At 45.0% G+C, this 22,416-nt stretch overlaps 1 protein-coding gene across 1 annotated transcript in view; it reads right to left on the reverse strand.

Annotated features, from left to right (window-relative positions):
- The window catches only part of LOC121573440 (E3 ubiquitin-protein ligase UHRF2-like), a 41,384-nt gene that overhangs the window by 3,975 nt on the left and 14,993 nt on the right, over nucleotides 1-22,416 (reverse strand). The window contains exons 2-9 of the mRNA XM_041885442.2: nucleotides 21,923-22,402; nucleotides 16,595-16,953; nucleotides 8,687-8,905; nucleotides 8,284-8,393; nucleotides 7,604-7,790; nucleotides 6,971-7,094; nucleotides 1,108-1,215; nucleotides 607-711 (exon numbers count right to left, since the gene is read on the reverse strand). Of these exons, the coding sequence (XP_041741376.2) occupies nucleotides 607-711; nucleotides 1,108-1,215; nucleotides 6,971-7,094; nucleotides 7,604-7,790; nucleotides 8,284-8,393; nucleotides 8,687-8,905; nucleotides 16,595-16,953; nucleotides 21,923-22,402 (1,692 nt within the window). The remainder of the gene's footprint in view (nucleotides 1-606; nucleotides 712-1,107; nucleotides 1,216-6,970; nucleotides 7,095-7,603; nucleotides 7,791-8,283; nucleotides 8,394-8,686; nucleotides 8,906-16,594; nucleotides 16,954-21,922; nucleotides 22,403-22,416) is intronic.

Genomic DNA, 22,416 nt, shown 5'->3' on the forward strand with positions numbered 1-22,416 from the left:
TTTAACGCAACAGTTTCTGTGACAAAACTATTGGTAGAGTTGAAAATGCAATGGAAACACATATAACTTTCGATGTTTATTTGGTGCATGAAAACCTAAGCGGAAAAAGTACATTTTGTGTGCACTACGTCATCACTCACTGATTTTTTTCCACATGAAAATCTGTCGCCAATTGGATGGAAACCTAGCTAATGTGAAAACATTCATCATAGTGCCATTAATGCACTCTCCAGAGCTATGCTGTACAGTGAACATCCTCGAAGAAAGTCAAACGCGTTAGAGGGAGAGAAGGAGAGGGGCGAAAGAGATAGATAGACAGACTACAGCTGTGTGAGAACCAGACAGATGGGTAGACTACCATCCTCCCCCCGTCGACCCTCCTCCGGTGTCTACCATGCTAAAAGGGCCAGAGCAAAAAGCATGGGGCATCAAAGAGGGTCTTGCCAGACAGAGGAAGCGAGAGCAGGAAAAACATAGGGAGAAAGACAGCGATCTCCCTCCACCTCTCTTCTCTCCTACGCTCCCACGCTCCTAGATTGCTTAGCTCAAACAACGGACATCAACAACAAAAAACAGACATCAACAACAAAAAAGAAAGACACCCACCACTTCATCTTCGAAGCCCCCAGCCAGCACCAGCGAATAGGAGCCGTCGTTACTGCGGCCGTGGATACCTCCCACGTGGGGCCTGTGCACTCCCGCCTCGCTCACCTTGGAACACAGGAAGGGAGAAGTTAGAGAGATGGAGTGAACAGGAGAGATGGAGTGAACAGGAGAGATGGAGTGAACAGGAGAGATGGCGTGAACAGGAGAGGGTGAGAGTCAGGATGGGTGATATGAGAAAGAGAGAGGGGAGGAATTATGGTGTGATAGATGTGATACTGGCTATGTAAACAAATCCTTAGTGTCAGAATATCAGATTTGAAAACTATGAACCTCTAAAGTTAACTGAAAATAACTATATTTTCAGATTCAACATCTTCATGATTTGAAAATATAAAATTTTCTCTGTTCTCTCCGAGTTTGTGAGTAATCACCTAACCTGTATCACTCCACCTGTATGGTCATATGGTCGCATGGTACCAAACCTTGTTCCTATTGGCTCACCTGAACGCGGAACTTCCATGTTGTTCCCACGGGAACCCCAGGTACAGGCCCGTAATGGTTGGAGGGGACGATGGTACATTCCTTAGTGCGCCCCACACAGGCCATACCCTGTAACAACATCAACATGGCATTCAGGAGAAGGACTTATTCATGCATGCTTTAGCTAGCATGTTTTCACATGTTGGACCACACACACATTCCATAAACCAAGGACTTCCTACTAGATGCTTTAACTACCATATAGCGTAATCAGACCTGAATAGCATTGTATGCATAACAATAATCCATTTTCCGGGCTGGAAATGTTTTTTAAAGTGTTGGGACAATTTGATTCATTCCTCAGTCTTTCTTTCTCATAACATTACCAAACTATGAGTCACATTTTTTTTAGGTTTATCACATAAATACATACTAATGTACAGAATAGGCTGTTTTCAATTAGCATTCTATGCGTTCCAAATAGCACCAAATTTCCTTTATAGTGCACTACTTTTGACCAGAACCCTATGGGCCCTGATCAAAAGTAGTGCACTACATAGGGAATAGGGTCCCGTTTGGGACGCATCCATGGGGTATTTCTGGGAAACAATGGGCTTAGTTATTTTCCCCTAGTTTGGTTCCAGGAAAATAACTTCACTCTGCTGAATCATTTTAAATAGCGTTGTTACCATCGCCTCACAGTGTGAGAGGGAGACAGCCAACACTGTAGCTTAGTCAGAGACGCCTTTACTGATGGCCTGTCTGTATTACCTGGGCCTGGGTTGTGTTCAGTAGGGCACATTGTAGCAAAACATTTTAGATGGCATTGTTACCATCGCCTCACAGCGTGAGAGGGAGTTAGCAAACACAGAATAACACACCTCTTAGTGAGAGCAGAGAGGCCCTTACTGTGGGCCTGGGGCATGTTCAGTAGGCACCAAACGGAAGACTACTGAGTAAAATGGGAAGGCACAACCTGGACTTGTCCAATAAGAAATAATACTCATTTTAGTTTTCATTGCAAACTACAGAGTATTGTTCAGCAGGGCACACTGTGCCTGGGTTGTGTTCAGTAGAGCACACTGTCGCAAAACATTTTACAACGGAAAACGAAAATGAGTGGTTCTTAATGGACAAGTCCAGGTAGTCAATCAAATCAAATCAACTTTTATTTGTCACATGTGCCAAACACAACAACACCTTACAGTGAAATGCTTACTTACAAGCCCTTAACCAACAATGCGGTTTTAAGAAAGAATACCCCCCCACATTTTTTTTACAAAAATAAAAAATACTATATAAAATAATACGAAATAAAAGTAACAAATAATTAAAGAGCAGCAGTAAAACTAACAATAGCGAGGCTATATACAGGAGGTACCGGTACCGAGTCAATGTGCGGGGGCACCGATTAGTCGAGGTAATATGTACATGTAGGTAGAGTTATTAAAGTGACTATGCATAGATAATAAACAGAGAGTAGCAGCAGCGTAAAAAGGGGGGGGGGGGGCAATGCAAATACTCTGGGTAGCCCTTTCATTAGATCTTCAGGATTCTTATGGCTTGGGCGTAGAAGCTGTTTAGAAGCCTCTTGGACCTAGACTTGGCGCTCCGGTACCGCTTGCCGTGCGGTAGCAGAGAGAACAGTCTATGACTAGGGTGGCGGCTGGAGTCTGACAATTTTTAGGACCTTCCTCTGACACCACCTGGTATAGAGGTCCTGGATGGCAGGAAGCTTGGCCCCAGTGATGTACTGTAGTGCCTTGCGGTCGGAGGCCGAGCAGTTGCCATACCAGGCAGTGATGCAACCAGTCAGGATGCTCTCGACGGTGCAGCTGTAGAACCTTTTGAGGATCTGAGGACTCATGCCAAATCTTTTCAGTCTCCTTAGGGGGAATAGGTTTTGTCGTGCCCTCTTCACGACTGTCTTGGTGTGCTTGGACCATGTTAGTTTGTTGGTGATGTGGACACCAAGGAACCTGAAGCTCTCATCCTGCTCCACTACAGCCCCGTCGATGAGAATGGGGTCCTCTTCTTTTTCCTGTAGTCCACAATCATCTCCTTTTTCTTGATCACGTTGAGGGAGAGGTTGTTGTCCTGGCACCACATGGCCAGGTCTCTGACCTCCTCCCTATAGGCTGTCTCGTCGTTGTCGGTGATCAGGCCTACCACTGTTGTGTCATCGGCAAACTTAATGATGGTGCTGGAGTCGTGCCTGGCCATGCAGTCATGAGTGAACAGGGAGTACAGGAGGGGAATGAGCACGCACCCCTGAGGGGCCCCCGTGTTGAGGATCAACGTGGCGGATGTGTTGTTACCTTCCCTTACCACCTGGGGGCGGCCCGTCAGGATGTCCAGGATCCAGTTGCAGAGGGAGGTGTTTAGTCCCAGGGTCCTTAGCTTACTGATGAGCTTTGAGGGCACTATGATGTTGAACGCTGAGCTGTAGTCAATGAATAGCATTCTCACATAAGTGTTCCTTTTGTCCAGGTGTGAAAGGGCATTGTGGAGCACAATTGAGATTGCATCATCTGTGGATCTGTTGGGTCTAGGGTTTCTGGGATAATGGTGTTGATGTGAGCCATGACCAGGCTTTCAAAGCACTTCATGGCTACAGACGCGTGTGCTACGGGTCGGTAGTCATTTAGGCAGGTTATCTTAGTGGGCACAGGGACTATGGTGGTCTGCTTGAAACATGTTGGTATTACAGACTCAGACAGGGAGAGGTTGAAAATGTCAGTGAAGACACTTGCCAGTGGGTCAGCGCATGCTCGGAGTACATGTCCTGGTAATCCATCTGGCCCTGCGGCCTTGTGAATGTTGACCTGTTTAAAGGTCTTACTTGCATCGGAGAGCGTGATCACACAGTCGTCCGGAACAGCTGATGCTCTCATGCATGTTTCAGTGTTACTTTCCTCGAAGCGAGCATAGAAGTAATTTAGCTCGTCTGGTAGGCTCGTGTCACTGGGCAGCTCGCGGCTGTGCTTCCCTTTGTAGTCTGTAATTGTTTGCAAGCCCTGCCACATCCGACGAGCATCAGAGCCGGTGTAGTACGATTCAATCTTAGTCCTGTATTGACGCTTTGCCTGTTTGATGGTTCGTTGGAGGGCATAGCGGGATTTCTTATAAGCTTCCAGGTTAGAGTCCCACTCCTTGAAAGCGGCAGCTCTACCGTTTAGCTCAGTGCGGATGTTGCCTGTAATCCATGGCTTCTGGTTGGGGTATGTAAGTACAGTCACTGTGGGGACGACGTCATCGATGCACTTATTGATGAAGCCAGTGACTGATGTGGTGTACTCCTCAATGCCATCGGAAGAATCCCGGAACATATTCCAGTCTGTGCTAGCAAAACAGTCCTGTAGCTTAGCATCTGCTTCATCTGACCACTTTTTTATTGACCGAGTCACTGGTGCTTCCTGCTTTAGTTTTAGCTTGTAAGCAGGAATCAGGAGGATAGAATTATGGTCAGATTTGCCAAATGGAGGGCGAGGGAGAGCTTTGTATGCGTCTCTGTGTGTGGAGTAAAGGTGGTCTAGAGGTTTTTTCCCCTCTGGTTGCACATTTAACATGCTGGTAGAAATGAGGTAAAACGGATGTAAGTTTCCCTGCATTAAAGTCCCCGGCCACTAGGAGCGCCACCTCTGGATGAGCGTTTTCCTGTTTGCTTATGGCCGTATACAGTTAATTGAGTGCGGTCTTACTGCCAGCATCGGTTTGCGGTGGTAGATAGACAGCTACGAAGAATATAGATGAAAACTCTCTTGGTAAATAGTGTGGTCTACAGCTTATCATGTGATACTCTACCTCAGGCGAGCAAAACCTAGAGACTTCCTTAGATATCGTGCACCAGCTGTTGTTTACAAATATACATAGACCGCCACCCCTTGTCTTACCAGAGGCTGCTGTTCTATCCTGCCGATACAGTGTATAACCCGCCAGCTGTATGTTATTCATGTCATCGTTCAGCCACGACTCGGTGAAACATAAGATATTACAGTTTTTAATATCCCGTTGGTATGATATTCGTGCCTGTAGTTCGTCCATTTTATTATCAAGCGATTGTAAGTTGGCCAATAGTATCGATGGCAAAGGCAGATTAGCCACTCGTCGCCGGCTCCTTACCAGGCACCCCGATCTCCTTCTGCGATATTTCCTTTTCTTTCTACTGCGAATGACGGGGATGAGGGCCCTGTCGGGTGTCTGGAGCAAATCCCTCTCGTCCGACTCATAAAATAAAAATGATTAGTCCAGCTCAAGGTGAGTAATCGCTGTTCTGATGTCCAGAAGCTCTTTTCGGTCATAAGAGACGGTAGCAGCAACATTATGTACTAAATAAGTTACAAACAATGCGAAAAAACACACACGGTTGGTTTAGAGTCCATAAAACGGCAGCCATCCCCTCCGGCGCCATTGTACATAAAACGGCAGTCATCCCGGTCTCAGTCCGTTTTCTTCACATTTGGTGAATAATGAACATGCCAAAGCTTGGCCACTGCTACCTGCTGCCAATTGACTCCTTCAGGAGCACTCAGTAACTCTGCTACCAAGCCGTGAACAAGACATCTACTTTGTTCTGCTAACACTGTGTGACTCAACAGGCCAACGGCTTCTGTTAGCAGCACCAAGCGCTAGACAATGACAGTTCTGTCTGCCACCCGTGTGTGTGTGTGTCTCACTCATTCTGTCTGCTGCCAAAACAACCAAGTAGGTCTTCCTTCTGAGTGAGGCATTAAAATATGAGCTCCAGTCCAGGCCAAGATATCTCCTCTTTCTTCCGTTGAAATATACATTGAGTCAAACTAATTAAGTCACCCCACACAGTTTAGCTAGAGTACTTGACAAGCAGAGAACAAATTCGAAGAATCGTTTCAAATTCCAAATTCTCTCTCCAGTTCCCCCTCTAGAATTTTGATAACCACAAATAGTGATTCTGCCAATGCCCATGACCCGATCTGACCCAGGGTTGGGATCAATTCCATTAAAATTCTGCTGACACTGAAAATCAATACGTTTACTTACTTACTGAATTGAAATGGAATTGGCCCCAACCCCCTGGTGTGACCCTTGTCATTAGAAAATCTTAGGCTGCATCCCAAATGGCATGCAGCCTAAGCCTATTCCCTACATAGCGTCTTTTTTCAAAAGTAGTGAACTATGTAGGGAATAGGGTGCCATTTGGGACACAACCTTCGTGTCTGTCTCACCTTGCCCCAGTCCCTCTGGCTCTCTGTATGGGCCGAGGGGTTAGTGTTGTAGACCCTGTCTGTCTCACCTTGCCCCAGTCCCTCTGGCTCTCTGTATGGGCCGAGGGGTTAGTGTTGTAGACCCTGTCTGTCTCACCTTGCCCCAGTCCCTCTGGCTCTCTGTATGGGCCGAGGGGTTAGTGTTGTAGACCCCGTCTGTCTCACCTTGCCCCAGTCCCTCTGGCTCTCTGTATGGGCCGAGGGGTTAGTGTTGTAGACCCTGTCTGTCTCACCTTGCCCCAGTCCCTCTGGCTCTCTGTATGGGCCGAGGGGTTAGTGTTGTAGACCCTGTCTGTCTCACCTTGCCCCAGTCCCTCTGGCTCTCTGTATGGGCCGAGGGGTTAGTGTTGTAGACCCTGTCTGTCTCACCTTGCCCCAGTCCCTCTGGCTCTCTGTATGGGCCGAGGGGTTAGTGTTGTAGACCCTGTCTGTCTCACCTTGCCCCAGTCCCTCTGGCTCTCTGTATGGGCCGAGGGGTTAGTGTTGTAGACCCTGTCTGTCTCACCTTGCCCCAGTCCCTCTGGCTCTCTGTATGGGCCGAGGGGTTAGTGTTGTAGACCCTGTCTGTCTCACCTTGCCCCAGTCCCTCTGGCTCTCTGTATGGGCCGAGGGGTTAGTGTTGTAGACCCTGTCTGTCTCACCTTGCCCCAGTCCCTCTGGCTCTCTGTATGGGCCGAGGGCATCTTGGCTTTCTTCTTACTGGCCTTCAGCTTCTCCCCGGCCTTAACCACCTCACTGGTGTCGTTCTTACAGGTGGGACAGTACCTGCCAAGCACAACACAAGAACCATAACTCCCTTACTGGTCTACTGCCCTGTCAGATCATGATCAATACAGGAAGTCAATGTAAGGTGGTATTATATGGACAGGAGAGAAACTACTACTGGTAGTATACTGTTGGTGTCAGTGTCTCTTGTATGGACAGTGTGTTACTAAGACATCTATGAGAGAGAAATCTGGACTGGCACCCAAAGAAAATATAGAATGTGGAACTTATTCATATGGCTAAAGGCATATCTATATCAGTCATCACTAACATGTAAATGGACTATTACACTCACAATGCATGTTCATCAATCATTATAATCAATGACATCATGCATCATACTTGCTCCACCAGCCATCAGATGACCGGTCTATTGGTCTGTCTCTGTCTACGTCCTAAATGGCAGCCTATTCCCTATATAGTGCACTACATTTCACCAGAGCCCATAGGGTCATCCTGTGTGAGTATAGCACCCCCAGGTGGTCTGGGAGGACCAGGTCAGAGCTCACCAGTCCTCGTCGTCAGGTATGGTGGCTAGTGGTGGGTTGAGACAGTATATATGGAAGGCCATGTTACACTCATCACACAGCAGCTGCATATGGGCGTCCTGCTTCCCTCCGCACACACAGCACGAGCAGAACCTGCACTCCGACTCGGGGTCCGCCTTGCAGTGCTTACACTCCGGCCCGCTCTTCCCTGGATCCATCCCAGCGCACAGACAGACACACACAGACGCACATGTAAACACATACACACACACCGGTGTGCACACACTCACACACACACAGACGCACAAATACATATGCAAAGAATTGGCACACACACACACAGGCGAACAAAACAAAAACAAAAATACCCATAAGCCCACACACACCACAAACACACATGCATGTATTGATGCCAATAATCCATGTACATCTTGCCATTTAAATTGGATATGCAGAATGCTATATAAGAAGGATTTGAAATGTATCAATTTGAGGGTAATTGATTAAAACAATTTCAAGTTACTTCTCTGAAGTACCCCCTTGACCACGGCCCTTCTAGAACAGCTGGTATGCTAGGTATACCTATCTCAGGCCTGATTGGCTGTGGTATGCCCCATCTCAGCCCTGATTGGCTATGGTATGCTCCATCTCAGCCCTGATTGGCTGTAGACTAGTATTGGTATGAGAGTGCGGAGGCCTACGTTTGAACTGTCCATCTACAGCAGACAGCGAGTGTGCTCCAATCTTCTCAATCTGATAGATCTCATCCAGAAACAACAGCTTACAGTCTGGGATGACGTCCCCTGGCCCTCTGGGAAGAGAGGAGGGAGGGGGAGAGAGAATGTGTTCATCAGTCCATCAGAGCTCCACAGGGAATGTTCTCTACACCCACTCAGCCAGACTATTCAGAAAGAGAGAAAGTCCTCTTAATTTATGTAAGCAGAAATATCTAAGTTACATAACTGGCATAATCATCTGACCTAGAAAAGAGAAGAAGACTTTCCCAACGGAAACTGTCCCACCACAGCTCTCTCTTACCCCAGATCTCTGTTACCCCAGCATGTCCTCTACCCCAGCATGTCCTCTACCCCAGCTCTCTCTTACCCCAGCAGGATCTTGATGCGGACCTCCTTGTTGGTCCTGGAGATCTCATTGAGTGCTGTAATCTCAGCGTCGAACCAGAAGCCCCTCTCCTCAGGGATCTCTATGTTGTAGTTCACCATGACAACCAGGCCTACCGTGAGCTGGTCCCACCTGAGTAGGGTCCGAGCCCGCGGCCGCACGTTACCGCCACACATCTCCACCACGCCGTTCTCAGGGTAACTAGGGAGAGGAAAGAAAATGATCTTTATCCTCCTCAACAACATAACATCTTCCCCAAAATGCATTCATTATGTAAAGCATCTACAGGAGTGTAAATCTCCAAAACGAATGACTCTCAAAGGGAATTGACAGGACTGCTTGGCTTAAGCTTGGCTAATTCAATGCCTGCAAAATGTCCAAAGACATTTTCTATGAAAAATATTCCTTTTTGGCTAAGCATAGTCACTTGAAATGTTCGTAAAGTATATGCAACATCTGACATTTATTCTTCGTATAGCAAAATCACATTAACATTTTTTATTCAGAAATATGTTATTTGGGCAGTGGTGTATTGCTATTTTTATAGGCGAGGGAGCACAATTTTTAAAATATAATCATGTCATTTCTCAATCGAAGTTTGTAGCCTATTGAATATCATCATAGAAAAAAACATTTAAAAAAACATTGTAAAGTGGTTATCCCACTGGCTATAAGGTGAATGAATGCACCAATTTGTAAGTCGCTCTGGATAAGAGCGTCTGCTAAATGACGTAAATGTAAATGTAAAAATGTAATAGAATATGCATAAAATGCATCCTCCAATTGCAACATCTGCCCATGCCCACACAAAAACCACATTTCAAAATAGGCCATCATCACTGCCATTTGTGAATGATAATTAATCACGTTTTAGCGGGGAAATGTCCAAACTGCCAATCACTTGATCTCAATCAGTTTCATGGGAATAAGCGTTTAAATCTTCTTGAATTACTGTTTCGTGAGCGAATTAAAGCAGATGGTGTTAAACTATAAGCCTTTCTTCTATGCCTATTTTGTTTCAATCAAAGTGTAACAGGGTTGGTTATCTTTCCACCTGACACTGCAGAATTATGTATTCCATCTTTATGTATTCCTATTGGTTGTTTGAATTTACATATCAATAAGGTGTTATGCCATTGGTCATGCTTGCAGATAGGTGGAGATTCCGAACTTAAAATTCTTCCCAGTCTGATATTGACATGCAAGCGGTAGCTCACATTCTGAAACACTGTATTCTATTTTCATATTTATAATGTTTTCACCAGGGGCGCAACTTTCACTGGGGACCGGGGTAAAATTGCATTTTATAATACTAAATTAATCATTATGTGATCTTGCGAGACATTGATTCAGCTTTGATCTAACTTTACTAAACGATCACCACTGTGAGAAGTGATAATCTTCTATTTGTAATAATAATAATAATAATAATAATAATAATAATAATAATAATAATAATGTGATGAGTATGACTATTAGGCGTAGGCAACAGATCTTGCCTGCTAGTAAATTACTCCCCCACTGTCCTCTCCATGCACTTCACTTACTATCCTCCCTCGTTTTCTGATTAAATGTGATTAAACAGATCATGAAAAAACTTTTACGGTTTCCATTTAAATCAACAGATCCGCGGACCCCTCCTGCGCAGTGGCACTGAAAGGACCTCACCATAACCAAGAGGTCAACATATCGTTCTGGGTTCCACTGCGCTTATAATTCACTGTATCACAATTCCAGTGGGTCAGAAGTTTACATACACTAAGTTGACTGTGCCTTTAAACAGCTTGGAAAATTCCAGAAAATGATGTCATGGCTTTAGAAGCTTCTGATAGGCTAATTTACAACATTTGAGTCAATTGGAGGTGTACCTGTGGATGTATTTCAAGGCCTACCTCCAAACTCAGTGCCTCTTTGCTTGACATCATGGGAAAATCAAAAGAAATCAGCCAAGACCTCAGAAAAGAAATTGTAGACCTCCACAAGTCTGGATCATCCTTGGGAGCAATTTCCAAACGCCTGAATGTACCACGTTCATCTGTACAAACAATAGTACGCAAGTATAAACCATGGGACCACGCAGCCTTCATACCGCTCAGGAAGGAGACGCGTTCTGTCTCCTAGAGATGAACGTACTTTGGTGTGAAAAGTGCAAATCAATCCCAGAATAACAGGACCTTGTGAAGATGATGGAGGAAACAGGTACAAAATTATCTATATCCACAGTAAAACGAGTCCTATATCGACATAACCTGAAAGGCCGCTCAGCAAGGAAGAAGCCACTGCTCCAAAACCGCCATAAAAAAGCCAGACTACGGTTTGCAACTGCACATGGGGACAAATATCGTACTTTTTGGAGAAATGTCCTCTGGTCTGACAAAACAAAAATAGAACTGTTTGGCCATAATGACCATCGTTATGTTTGGAGGAAAAAGGGGAATGCTTGCAAGCCGAAGAACACCATCCCAACCGTGAAGCACGGGGGTGGCAGCATCATGCTGTGGGGGTGCTTTGCTGCAGGAGGGACTGGTGCACTTCACAAAATAGATGGCATCATGAGGAAGGAAAATTATGTGGATATATTGAAGCAACATCTCAAGACATCAGTCAGGAAGTTAAAGTCTTGGTCGCAAATGAGTCTTCCAAATGGACAATGACCCCAAGCATACTTCCAAAGTTGTGGCAAAATGGCTTAAGGACAACAAAGTCAAGGTATTGGAGTGGCCATCACAAAGCCCTGACCTCAATCCTATAGAACATTTGTGGGCAGAACTGAAAAAGCTTGTGCGAGCAAGGAGGCCTACAAACCTGACTCAGTTACACCAGCTCTGTCAGGAGGAATGGGCCAAAATTCACCCAATTTATCATGGGAAGCTTGTGGAAGGCTACCCGAAACGTTTGACCCAAGTTAAACAATTTAAAGGCAATGCTACCAAATACTAATTGAGTGTATGTAAACTTCTGACCCACTGGGAATGTGATGAAAGAAATAAAAGCTGAAATAAATCATTCTCTCTACTATTATTCTGACATTTCACATTCTTAAAATAAAGTGGTGATCCTAACTGACCTAAGACAGGACATTTTTTACTAGGATTAAATGTCAGGAATTGTGAAAAACTGAGTTTAAATGTATTTGGCTAAGGTGTATATAAACTTCTGACTTCAACTGTAATTGATCTAGAATTTATCAGAATTCATTTTCCAGAAATATTTTTTACCTGCTCCATTTATTCTCAAATTCAAAAAAAGTGAGGGAGCACCCCTCCCCTACACTACGGCGGCACTACATCTCAGTATTTGGGGTCTCCTTGGGCAGTGACTAATCTTTTTCATGCAAGGAAAACTGGGTCTGGGTTCGTCTCTTTGGTTAAAATGGTATTTCACACACGCAGGCACTCAGATACCAAATATAATATGCACTGTGGACTGGGACTAATTCAACAGGCTTAGAGATGTAGAAAGAGTTTGTCAAGTACGTATCGCCATAAGAAAAGTGTGTCGTTTTTTGTAGGATTTTGTGCTAATATTCTCTGCCCATCCTCCATCATAGAAATGAGACAGTGGTGGGGTGACAGAATCATGACCAGAGGAAGCTGACTGTTATTTCAACATATATATATTTGACCATTGAATGGATGAAAGATTGGGGTACACACATTAGCATAGGGAGGAGGCTTAGCCGCCACTGGCTGTACTATGAAGCTACTAGCTAGAAGGGGACCTGCATTAGGGCTCTGGCCAAAAGTAGTGCACTATAAAGGGAATAGAGTACTATTTGGGACGCAGCCTCGGCCTCCTCAGTCTGTGATTGTCCCTCACATTCTCTCTCCTCTCCCTGCATGTGCTCCCTGCATAATCATGTTCATGTCCTGAATATCAATCCGTGGTACCCCACACACACACACACTCCGTGAACCTCTATAGCCATCGGGCCGATGCTTTACACACAGAGGGAGAGAGAAAGACCAGGATATGTTTCACAGCAACACCCTCTACGTGTGTGTGTGAGTTCATATGCGTGTGTGTGTGTGTGTGTGTGTGTGTGTTCATGTGTGTGTGTGTGTGTGTGTGTGTTTGTGTGTGAGAGAGAGAGAGAGCATGCATAGGGGCCCACTTCCTAACACATCTATGCTAATGTTTCCTGTCAGTGCATGTATTTTATGCATTCTACTAGAATTAATATTACAATTCAGTCCATCAGCATGACTGGTGTATAGGTGAGTAGATACTAGAGAAGAACGCTTGGACACAGTGATGGCTTCAAGTCGTCAGTGTGCTGGGACACTGTGTGAGGGTAACAGGCTAGAGGCACGGATTAACAGCAGCCTCCGTAGGGGGAGAACAGAACACAAGTCAGTGTGCTGGGACACTGTGAGGGTAACAGGAGGCTCCGTAGGGGGAGAACAGAACAGAAGTCAGTGTTTAGCACACGGTGGTCCTGTGGCGAGGGAGAGAGTGAGAGGGGAACAACACAGGGAACAGACTAGAGTCCACCCCGGGTCGCCCCCAACATGGGCCACACAGAGGAGCAGGAAGCAGGGATTCTAGAATGCAATTTAGAATCTGGGTTTTAGATTGTGGAAATTAGAATCTGGAATGTAGAATCTGGAAATTAGAATCTGGAATGTAGAGAGTTGACTGGAGAGACTGTGTGATTAACATCATACGTAGACAACCAGACAGAGATGTGAAAACCAATATCGTTCCGTGGATATACTATGAAGTCCCATGGCTGTCAGATAAGCTGCATGGTTTGATAGGGTTTCTGGGTTCAGATGAGGAGCCCCACACACACACACACACACACACGCACACACACGCCAGGCTGTTCTTAGTTGAGCGTAATTACTCCATGGCAGCATCACGGGTGAAATTATCACATTCTGTTAACCTCTCTGTTCATTTGTAATTGAGGATTTAAATGGAGACTATTTTTTTTTTTCAAGATCTGTTTAATCACATTTAAATCAGAAAACAAGGAGGTAGGATAGTAAGTGAAGTGCATGGAGAGGACAGTGGGGCAGGCAGTCCACCTGGCTGGATCTATTCACGCAATAAAGGTTACCACGTGCTACAGCGGTATTAGTTTATAATTCAATGGACCTGCAGGCATTTGGTCTCAGTCTGCCTTTAGCAATAGTGAAATACACAATGAAAATACACTGAATTATCTCTCTTACATTTAAGTACCAGGTTTAATTAATGCAGCTAAATTAGAGGGGGGTAACATAGCATGGCCTCTGCAGCAATTAACTATAATATATTCCTTCTGGTCTTTTTATAGAGCCATATCATCTGATAATTGTATTATTTATGCTATCCAGGTTTTTATCTGGTTGGATGGATTGGTTGGGCCAAATGCTAGACGGACCATAAGCCAGATCTGAGACGCTTGTTAATATGGAAAAACAGGCCAAAAAATGCAGAGGATTCTCTATCTTGAGGCAACGGTTTTGTTGGAAATTAGTCTGAGATTTCCATGTGAAACAGGCGGTTTCATTTCTAAGGAGCTGTTTTTCTGCATCAAATTATACAGCAAGAACCTTGGGAAGCTCAGCCTAACCACACAAAGGAGAACAGAAAAACCCTCCACTCTGGGCTCTAACAAACAGGCAGAAACCTGGGAAGGCAGATTGTGCCGTTTACCAATCAGAGTCAGAGAGAGAGAGAGAGAGAGGAGAAAAAAAAGCTGCTTGGCTTGGGGTCATATGAAATATGCATTGTTATTTCCCATCATCATACTCAGTGCTTGGCCAATGGCTGAAGAGATTGATAGCTCCTCTACAACAGCAGTGTATGTGGTTCACACAGCAAAGAGCCTCATGCACCTCTCCATGTGACATGCTAGATGTGCCGCTCAATTTTAGGCAGCAATTAGAATGTGGAGATGGGGCGGTTAGAGCAACGCTCCCGAGAACTCTGCGGTTACCATGGAAATGACTCCTTCTGAATGAATTCACCAGAAAAAGATGACTCCAAATGTTATTTAGCAGCCCCCCCCCCACCACCACCACCTCTATTCTACATTCCCTTATAAGCTGCAGGCAGAGAGGGAGAAATCAGGGGCTGTGGTTTTTAAACAAGCTGCCCCAACTGGACCCCCTTTTCTGTTCGCTCTGAACCGAAGGGTTGTGGGTTCACGTCCCCACAGGGGAACTTTCACCATCCAGCAGGATGTAGGGTGATTTCTGCTTAATTGCGTGAGTTAATACGTTGCAGATGTTTACTACTTTGATTGCATGCAAAACTGAAGTCATTGTCCCGGTTTTAGCTAAAAACACCAACTACTGACAATGTTGTTTTTAGAGATTGGCCATGGAAGTTGTGTAAATATAGTAAAAACGTAATTCAACATCTCAGATTACCAAACTGACAGAATGTATCCAGAATTTTGTCAAAACAAGGAACTATATCTTGTCCGTTTCATCTGGCTATTACTCTATGCCTAGAAACTGTGTGTAAATTAAAGTTATGCGTCGGTCCTAAAAACAAACATACTCCATCATCCTGGATCAACGCTGCAGACAAATTGATTTTTATCTCTTTTTTCTAACAGATCTCTGAGACAGGAAATGACTTCCTGTTGCACTTTGACTTCCATTTGACTGACTCACCAAGGCTATTGGGGAAATAGTATTCTCTTCAATTAGTGCCTGAGCTTTTGTTTCCTGAGTTAAAGGTCAAATGAGAGGATGGAGCTACTGTAAATCAACTCCAATGGTGCAGCACTACATCAAGAATTATCATGGTAGATATATGGCGATTTATATGGCTTGGACTGAAATAGGTGCCGGCACTCATTTTGGGTGCCAGTACTGTGTATATTTAGGTGCAGGAGCTCCACAATACTTTTGAACTAATATTCTATAAGAGAACCAGGAGCTTAAGCAGTAGAAAAATGTGAGGTGCCATTTGTCAGCTCCGGTGAGCTCCTGTCCAAGTCAAGCATTGATCATATTGAAATATGGCCAATGGCTGAAGAGATTGATAGCTCCTCTACAACAGCAGTGTATGTGGTTTACACAGCAAAGAGCCTCATGCACCTCTCCATGTGACATGCTAGATGTGCCGCTCAATTTTAGGCAGCAATTAGAATGTGGAGATGGGGCGGTTAGAGCAACGCTCCCGAGAACTCTGCGGTTACCATGGAAACGACTCCTGAATGAATGAATTCACCAGAAAAAGATGACTCCAAATTTATATGGCGATTTATATGGCATGTAATCTCTCCTCCTCTGTATCTAATGGTGCAGCACTACATCAAGAAGTATCATGGTAGATATATGGCGATTTATATGGCTTGGACTGAAATAGGTGCCGGCACTCATTTTGGGTGCCAGTACTGTGTATATTTAGGTGCAGGAGCTCCACAATACTTTTGAACTAATATTCTATAAGAGAACCAGGAGCTTAAGCAGTAGAAAAATGTGAGGTGCCAGTTGTCAGCTCCGGTGAGCTCCTGTCCAAGTCAAGCACTGATCATATTGAAATATGGCCAATGGCTGAAGAGATTGATAGCTACTCTCTATGGCGATTTATATGGCATGTAATCTCTCCTCCTCTGTATCTAATGGTGCATCACTACATACTGTAAGTGCATATCATGTTATACAGCCATTTTTATGGCTTAGATCACTAATTTATTTATTCATTCATACATAACATGCAATCTCACCTCTTCCTGAACTCCCAAGCACCCCAATCTACACACTCCTTACTTACCTGGTTGGATCCATCACCACTCACAGTTGGTTAACCCCACCAAACTTAATTAAACCTTTCTAAAACAGTGAGCAAACAAAAAGGAAAATATTAATCTGCGATAGCAAGCCTAGTAGGTCAGAAAACACTGACAAGCCGTGCTCGTTTTTCCCAGGTGCATCAACTTACTCATCATATCTGATATGATACGTCACATCCTCCTTCTCTTTGTCTGTGACGGTATAGTCTGTTTGAGAGGTGGAGGGCCCAGCCCCTGACCCACTACTGTCAGAGTTCAATGCAGAAGAAGAATTATTCCCATTATTATTATTATTATTATTGTCTGAGGAGGAGAGGTGGCTTTGGCCTTGGCCTGGCTCTGTCTCCAGCTTGCCGTTAGTCCTTTTGCTAGGCCTGCCAACTTTCCCTGCTGTAGGAGCTGCTTTACTGGTGCTGTTCTGTCCCTTTGGGGTGCGTAACACGTTGTCAATGCTGGCTTCAAACCAGGCACCGATGCTTATGTCTCTGCAGTCCACCAACTCGTTTATCTGAAAGGGGAAAAATAACAGAAAATTAGTTTACCTTTCAACTATGAATAAAATGCACATACAATAAAAAATAAAAAATAAATGATGTGCAGAGTGCAGCTGGCTTGGAGTACTGATGAAAGCAATAACAGGTTTGTGGGTAAACTAAGCAACAGACTCATGGGACATTTCAAGGATAGTGATGAAATGTTAAGAAATGTTTACTTTTGTTGACATCATGAACAAACAAAGTGGCTGAAAAGAATCCTGAGTTACATGGGCAATGGAAGGTTTTGATAAGAGAAAAAGTTAGTTAATGATTAGTGACAAAATGAGAGAGTCACGCTGTCTCCAGTGTTAGCTAAACACCTTTGACTATGCTATAAATGCGTCACCTTGCCTCTGTATACGGGACATGAGCAGCTCACATGCATAATAGAGCTAGGAGACAGGGAGGGGCAAGGCCAACTACAGGCTGTCTGGGACCTCTGAGCATAGCAATGTTCAATGTGTTTCATGGCTACAGTGGATGGAGGTTCTCTCTGTCCCCCCTTTGCCTCTGTCAACAAACACTCTCTGAAGAACTCGCTGATGAAGATTCCAGAACTGATGATGAACATTCCAGAACAGTGACATCACCCTGAGCGGCTAACTCTATTAGCTTACTACATTACGCATCATAACACAAACTGAGGACGCATCAAGAGGCCATCTCAATCCAGATCTCAGCCTTGTACACATGCAGAATATACAGTATCAGACATTGTTGTAAAGGCCTTGAGAAAAAGAGCTGAGTTAGGGTTAGGCTGGGAGGGACACTGGGGTTTGGGGGTCAATTCAGGAAGTAAATAAAATTCTAATTCCTGAATTTAAATGGAATTGACTCCAAGCCTAGTCTCCAAAACCCACCAGCCTGTTTATAAGGACAAAGCTTGTACCCTTCCATATTAATTCACATCTACATAAGAATCAGACCGAGCCTTCGGTCAGGCTGCTGTTTTTATGTGGTTCTGTCATCAGCTCCAGGGGAGATGGATAGTGAAAGCGGACATGCTCATCTCTACAGGCCCACAGGGACTGCTAATTGACAGGGACATCCTCTGGGCCACATGCCAACTACTGGGTTTGAGAAATACCGGTACATTTAAAATCTTAACCTACAAGTCGCACCAAAATCAGTAGCACATCAATAACACCAGTAACCTGCTACAATTGATAATGAACAAACATTAGCGTTCAATAGAGGAACTAGAGTTCATTACTACTGTACTCCGGATCAGTAGCAGTATCAAAGTGAGGCAGATTTTTTGGGCGTTTCTGTTCACTTGAAGTTTACATAGAGCTACTATTTCCTGTTCACACTACGTACATACAGTACATATACTACATCCTGTTCATTATGTGTGGGTGTGCTTACCTTGTCTGTTTTCTCTACTGAGTAAACCTGTTTGCTGGTCAGTCATCTCCTTACTCATCTCCATCCTTAGTCATAATATAGTAATATATGCCATTTATTAGACAGTGAGTCAGAGTGCACACCGGTACATTTGAGTGTTTAAGTAATCCTGTTAGTACACTACAAGGCCAAAAGAATGTGGACACCCCTTCAAATTAGTGGATTTGGCTATTTCAGCGACACCCGTTGCTGACAGGTGTATAAAATCGAGCACACAGCCATGCAATCTACATAGACAAACATTGGCAGTAGAATGGCCCGTACTGAAGAGCTCACTGACTTTCAACGTGGCACCGTCATAGGATGCCACCTTTCCAACAAGTCAGTTGTCAAATCTCTGCCCTGCTAGAGCTTCCCCGGTCAACTGTAAGTGCTGTTATTGTGAAGTGGAAACGTTTAGGAGCAACAACGGCTCAGCCGCAAAGTGGTAAACCACACAAGCTCACAGAACAAGACCGCCGAGTGGTGAAGCACGTAGCATGTAAAAATCGTCTGTCCTTGGTTGCAACACTCACTACCGAGTTCCAAAGTTACTCCGGAAGCAACGTCAGCACAATAACTGTTTGTCGGGAGCTTCATGAAATGGGTTTCCATGGCCGAGCAGCCGCACACAAGCCTAAGAACACCATGTGCAATGCCAAGCGTCGGCTGGAGTGGTGTAAAGCTCACCACCATTGGACTCTGGAGCAGTGGAAACGCGTTCTCTGGAGTGATGAATCACGCTTCACCATCTGGCAGTCCGACAGACTAATCTGGGTTTGGCGGATGCCAGGAGAATGCTACCTGCCCGAATGCATAGTGCCAAATAGTGCCAAAGTTTGGTGGAGGAGGAATAATGGTCTGGGGCTGTTTTTCATGGTTCAGGCTAGGCCCCTTAGTTCCAGTGAAGGGAAATCTTAATGCTACAGCATATAATGACATTCTAGACAATTCTGTGCTTCCAACTTTGTGGTAACAGTTTGGGGAAGGCCCTTTCCTATTTCAGCATGACAATGCCCCTGTGCACAAAGCGAGATCCATAGTTTTGGCCATGTAGTGTATGTGTACGTGATCCCTGCAGGAACTGAAAACACAGCTGCAGTCATCTCCTTGATGGTGCTATAAGCTTCGGGCCAAGAGACTGTCCTGTCCATGTTCCAGCACATATCTTTTACAGCCGCTGTGGTTCGCCAGCAGCAGGCTCTCTCTCAGGGCTGAGCTCTGGGTATAGTGTGTCTCTTAGCGTGGGTCTGCTTGGCATTTCTAGGCCCACGCTCCCCTGCAGCTTGGCTTTGGTGTTAACTGTTAACAGGACATGTCTATCAAAACGTGTCAGCTCTACCGTTTACTGTAAGTGATTATGAACAATAAAAAATACCAAGAGAAATTCCTAGCAACCATTTGTTCCATGGTAATAAGGTTTTCAGAATCTGATATCTGATTCTAAGGGGAGATTAAATCTGTAGAGCAACATACCATGAGGTAAAAGATGAGGTCCAGTCCTGTCCAGACATCATTCAACAGGGAGACTTGAGTACAGGGCCTGTATTCAAAATGCTTATCAGAGCAGGAGTGCTGATGTATGACCATGTCCCCCCCCTGTCCATATAAATCCTATTCATTATGATCTGAAAGGCTAAGCGGATCCTATAGCAGCACTCCTACTGAGACTCTTTGTGGATAAGGGCCCAGAACAACATATCCACCTCCCCTGGCTGTGACCCCACTCTCCAAGGGAGACTCGGGGAGACCTCCCCTGGCTGTGACCCCACTCTCCAAGGGTGACTCGGGGAGAGTAGGGATATGCACACACAAGCCAGTCAGATAGACAGACAGCCAGTCAGATAGACAGACAGCCAGTCAGATAGCCAGTCAGATAGACAGACAGACAGCCAGTCAGATAGACAGACAGACAGCCAGTCAGATAGACAGACAGACAGCCAGTCAGATAGACAGACAGCCAGTCAGATAGACAGACAGCCAGTCAGATAGACAGCCAGTCAGATAGACAGACAGCCACACCACTGGACCTGCTACAGTAGCTAAACACTCCAGAGCCCTGTGTCTGGTTAGGCCGGTCACTATGGAGATTGAGCACAGTACGCTGAGGGAGTTGAGAGGCGGCTGCCAATTCAAACTACCACAGGCATGCGGATCCAAACCACAGCAATGCAAAGGGGAAAAGGTGGCGAAATGAGGCCGCTTGACTTGCTGTTGGCGTGCCAGTGACATCAAGGAAATGAATGACAAAACATATGTCAGTATCTCCTAAATTGTGAATGCTCTCTATATAACATGTCAGTATCTCCTTAATTGTGAATGCTATATAACCAACTGAGCTACAGTAGAGGACAGAAAGTCAGGCTTGAAACCTTTCCAGACACAAGCATACTTACTGTTGGGCGTCGCTCAGCTGGTTCTCATCCATTATTGAATGAACAGAATCTTATTCTATATCAGTGGTTTTCAAACTGTGGGGCACAAGGGATTGGCAGGGGAGGCACAGGGGGAGCGGGTTCTTTTTTGTTTTGGAACTCAGTACGGCCGGCTTTCAACTTACTATTGAAAGTCGTAATAGTAGAATGCACAAGGTGCAATTTCGGAATTGGGTAGTGCATCATCAGCTTTCCTCTTGTTATGCCAGCCATCCATCCATCCATCCATACATCCATACATCCATACAAATGTCCAGATCAACTAGCCCATGTCAGCTAAAATTTTTTAGCTCTATTTTTTAGCCCATAGATTTTGTTGTAATGTTTGAGTCATTCAAATATCACATGAATACACATTAGAAATGGCTAAATGTATAGAATTGCAAGAAAATGAGCTTCAAACCTGCAAAATGTTCTCTGCACCAACAAGATGGGTGTGAACACTTTGTGTCATGAACAGTGCTTGTGCCCTTAGAAAAAGACGTGGTGCACGCAGGGGGTGCGTGGGATGTTCCCCAATGCTGGAAGGGGGACCGGAGCGAAAAGGTATTATAAACTAGGTCATTTGGTTCCTGAATGCTGAATAGCTGAAAGCTGTGGTAAATCAGACTTTATATAATATAATAATATAATATGCCATTTAGCAGACGCTTTTATCCAAAGCGACTTACAGTCATGCGTGCATACATTTTTTTTGTGTATGGGTGGTCCCGGGGATCGAACCCACTACCTTGGCGTTACAAGCGCCGTGCTCTACCAGCTGAGCTACAGAGGACCACGGGTGTTTCGAGCCCTGAATGCTGATTGGCTGAAAGCTGTGGTATATCAGACCGTATTCCACGAGTATGACACATATTTTTTTATTACTGTTCTAATTACGTTGGTAACCAGTTTATATATAATAGCAATAAGGCACCTCAGGGGTTTGTGGTATATGACCAATATACCACGGCTATATCCAGGCACGACGCGTTGCGTCCACACCCCCTCGGGCCTTTTTGCTTAATTATATTCTTATTCTATATCGTATTATCCCACAGCCTTTAGTACACAAACCACAACAAATGAATCAACCTGAGAGAAAATGGTACCACAATCCAGCAAGTTATCTTTCTCTTACCTTGAACACCCCAATGCCCGCATCTATGAGGAAGGGACGTGTAGAGGTTGAAGGCTGGTTGTCGAGCTTCTCCAGCGGTGCAGGTGGACCAGAAGAAGACTTGTCTCCGTTGTTATTGGGTTTACTGGTGTTACTCATTTTCTTACTGGCAGTTGTACTGGTGTTGGTGGTAGTTCTGGTGTTGCCAGTGGTGGTTGTGTTGTTGTTGACTGTGGTGGGTTTGGGGGTAGGTGTTGGGGCCACGGTGGTAAGCTTAGAGTGGGGGGGGGTGGTAGTTGCACCAGTTGTGGTGTTGGGTGGCAGAGCTGTACTGCAGGACATGGGCATTGTGTCACACTCCTTGGGGCTGACGACAGGGGAGATGACGGAGGGAGGGATGAGGGGACTGTCTGGAGCGTCCCCCGCTTGGGAACGAATGAGCAGCTGGACGATGTCGTTCAGACCCACGTTGTAGTCATACAGTGTATGGCCATCTTCCATCTGAAAAATAAAGA

This window comes from Coregonus clupeaformis, chromosome 9 (assembly GCF_020615455.1).
Source record: "Coregonus clupeaformis isolate EN_2021a chromosome 9, ASM2061545v1, whole genome shotgun sequence".
Lineage (NCBI taxonomy): Eukaryota > Metazoa > Chordata > Actinopteri > Salmoniformes > Salmonidae > Coregonus > Coregonus clupeaformis.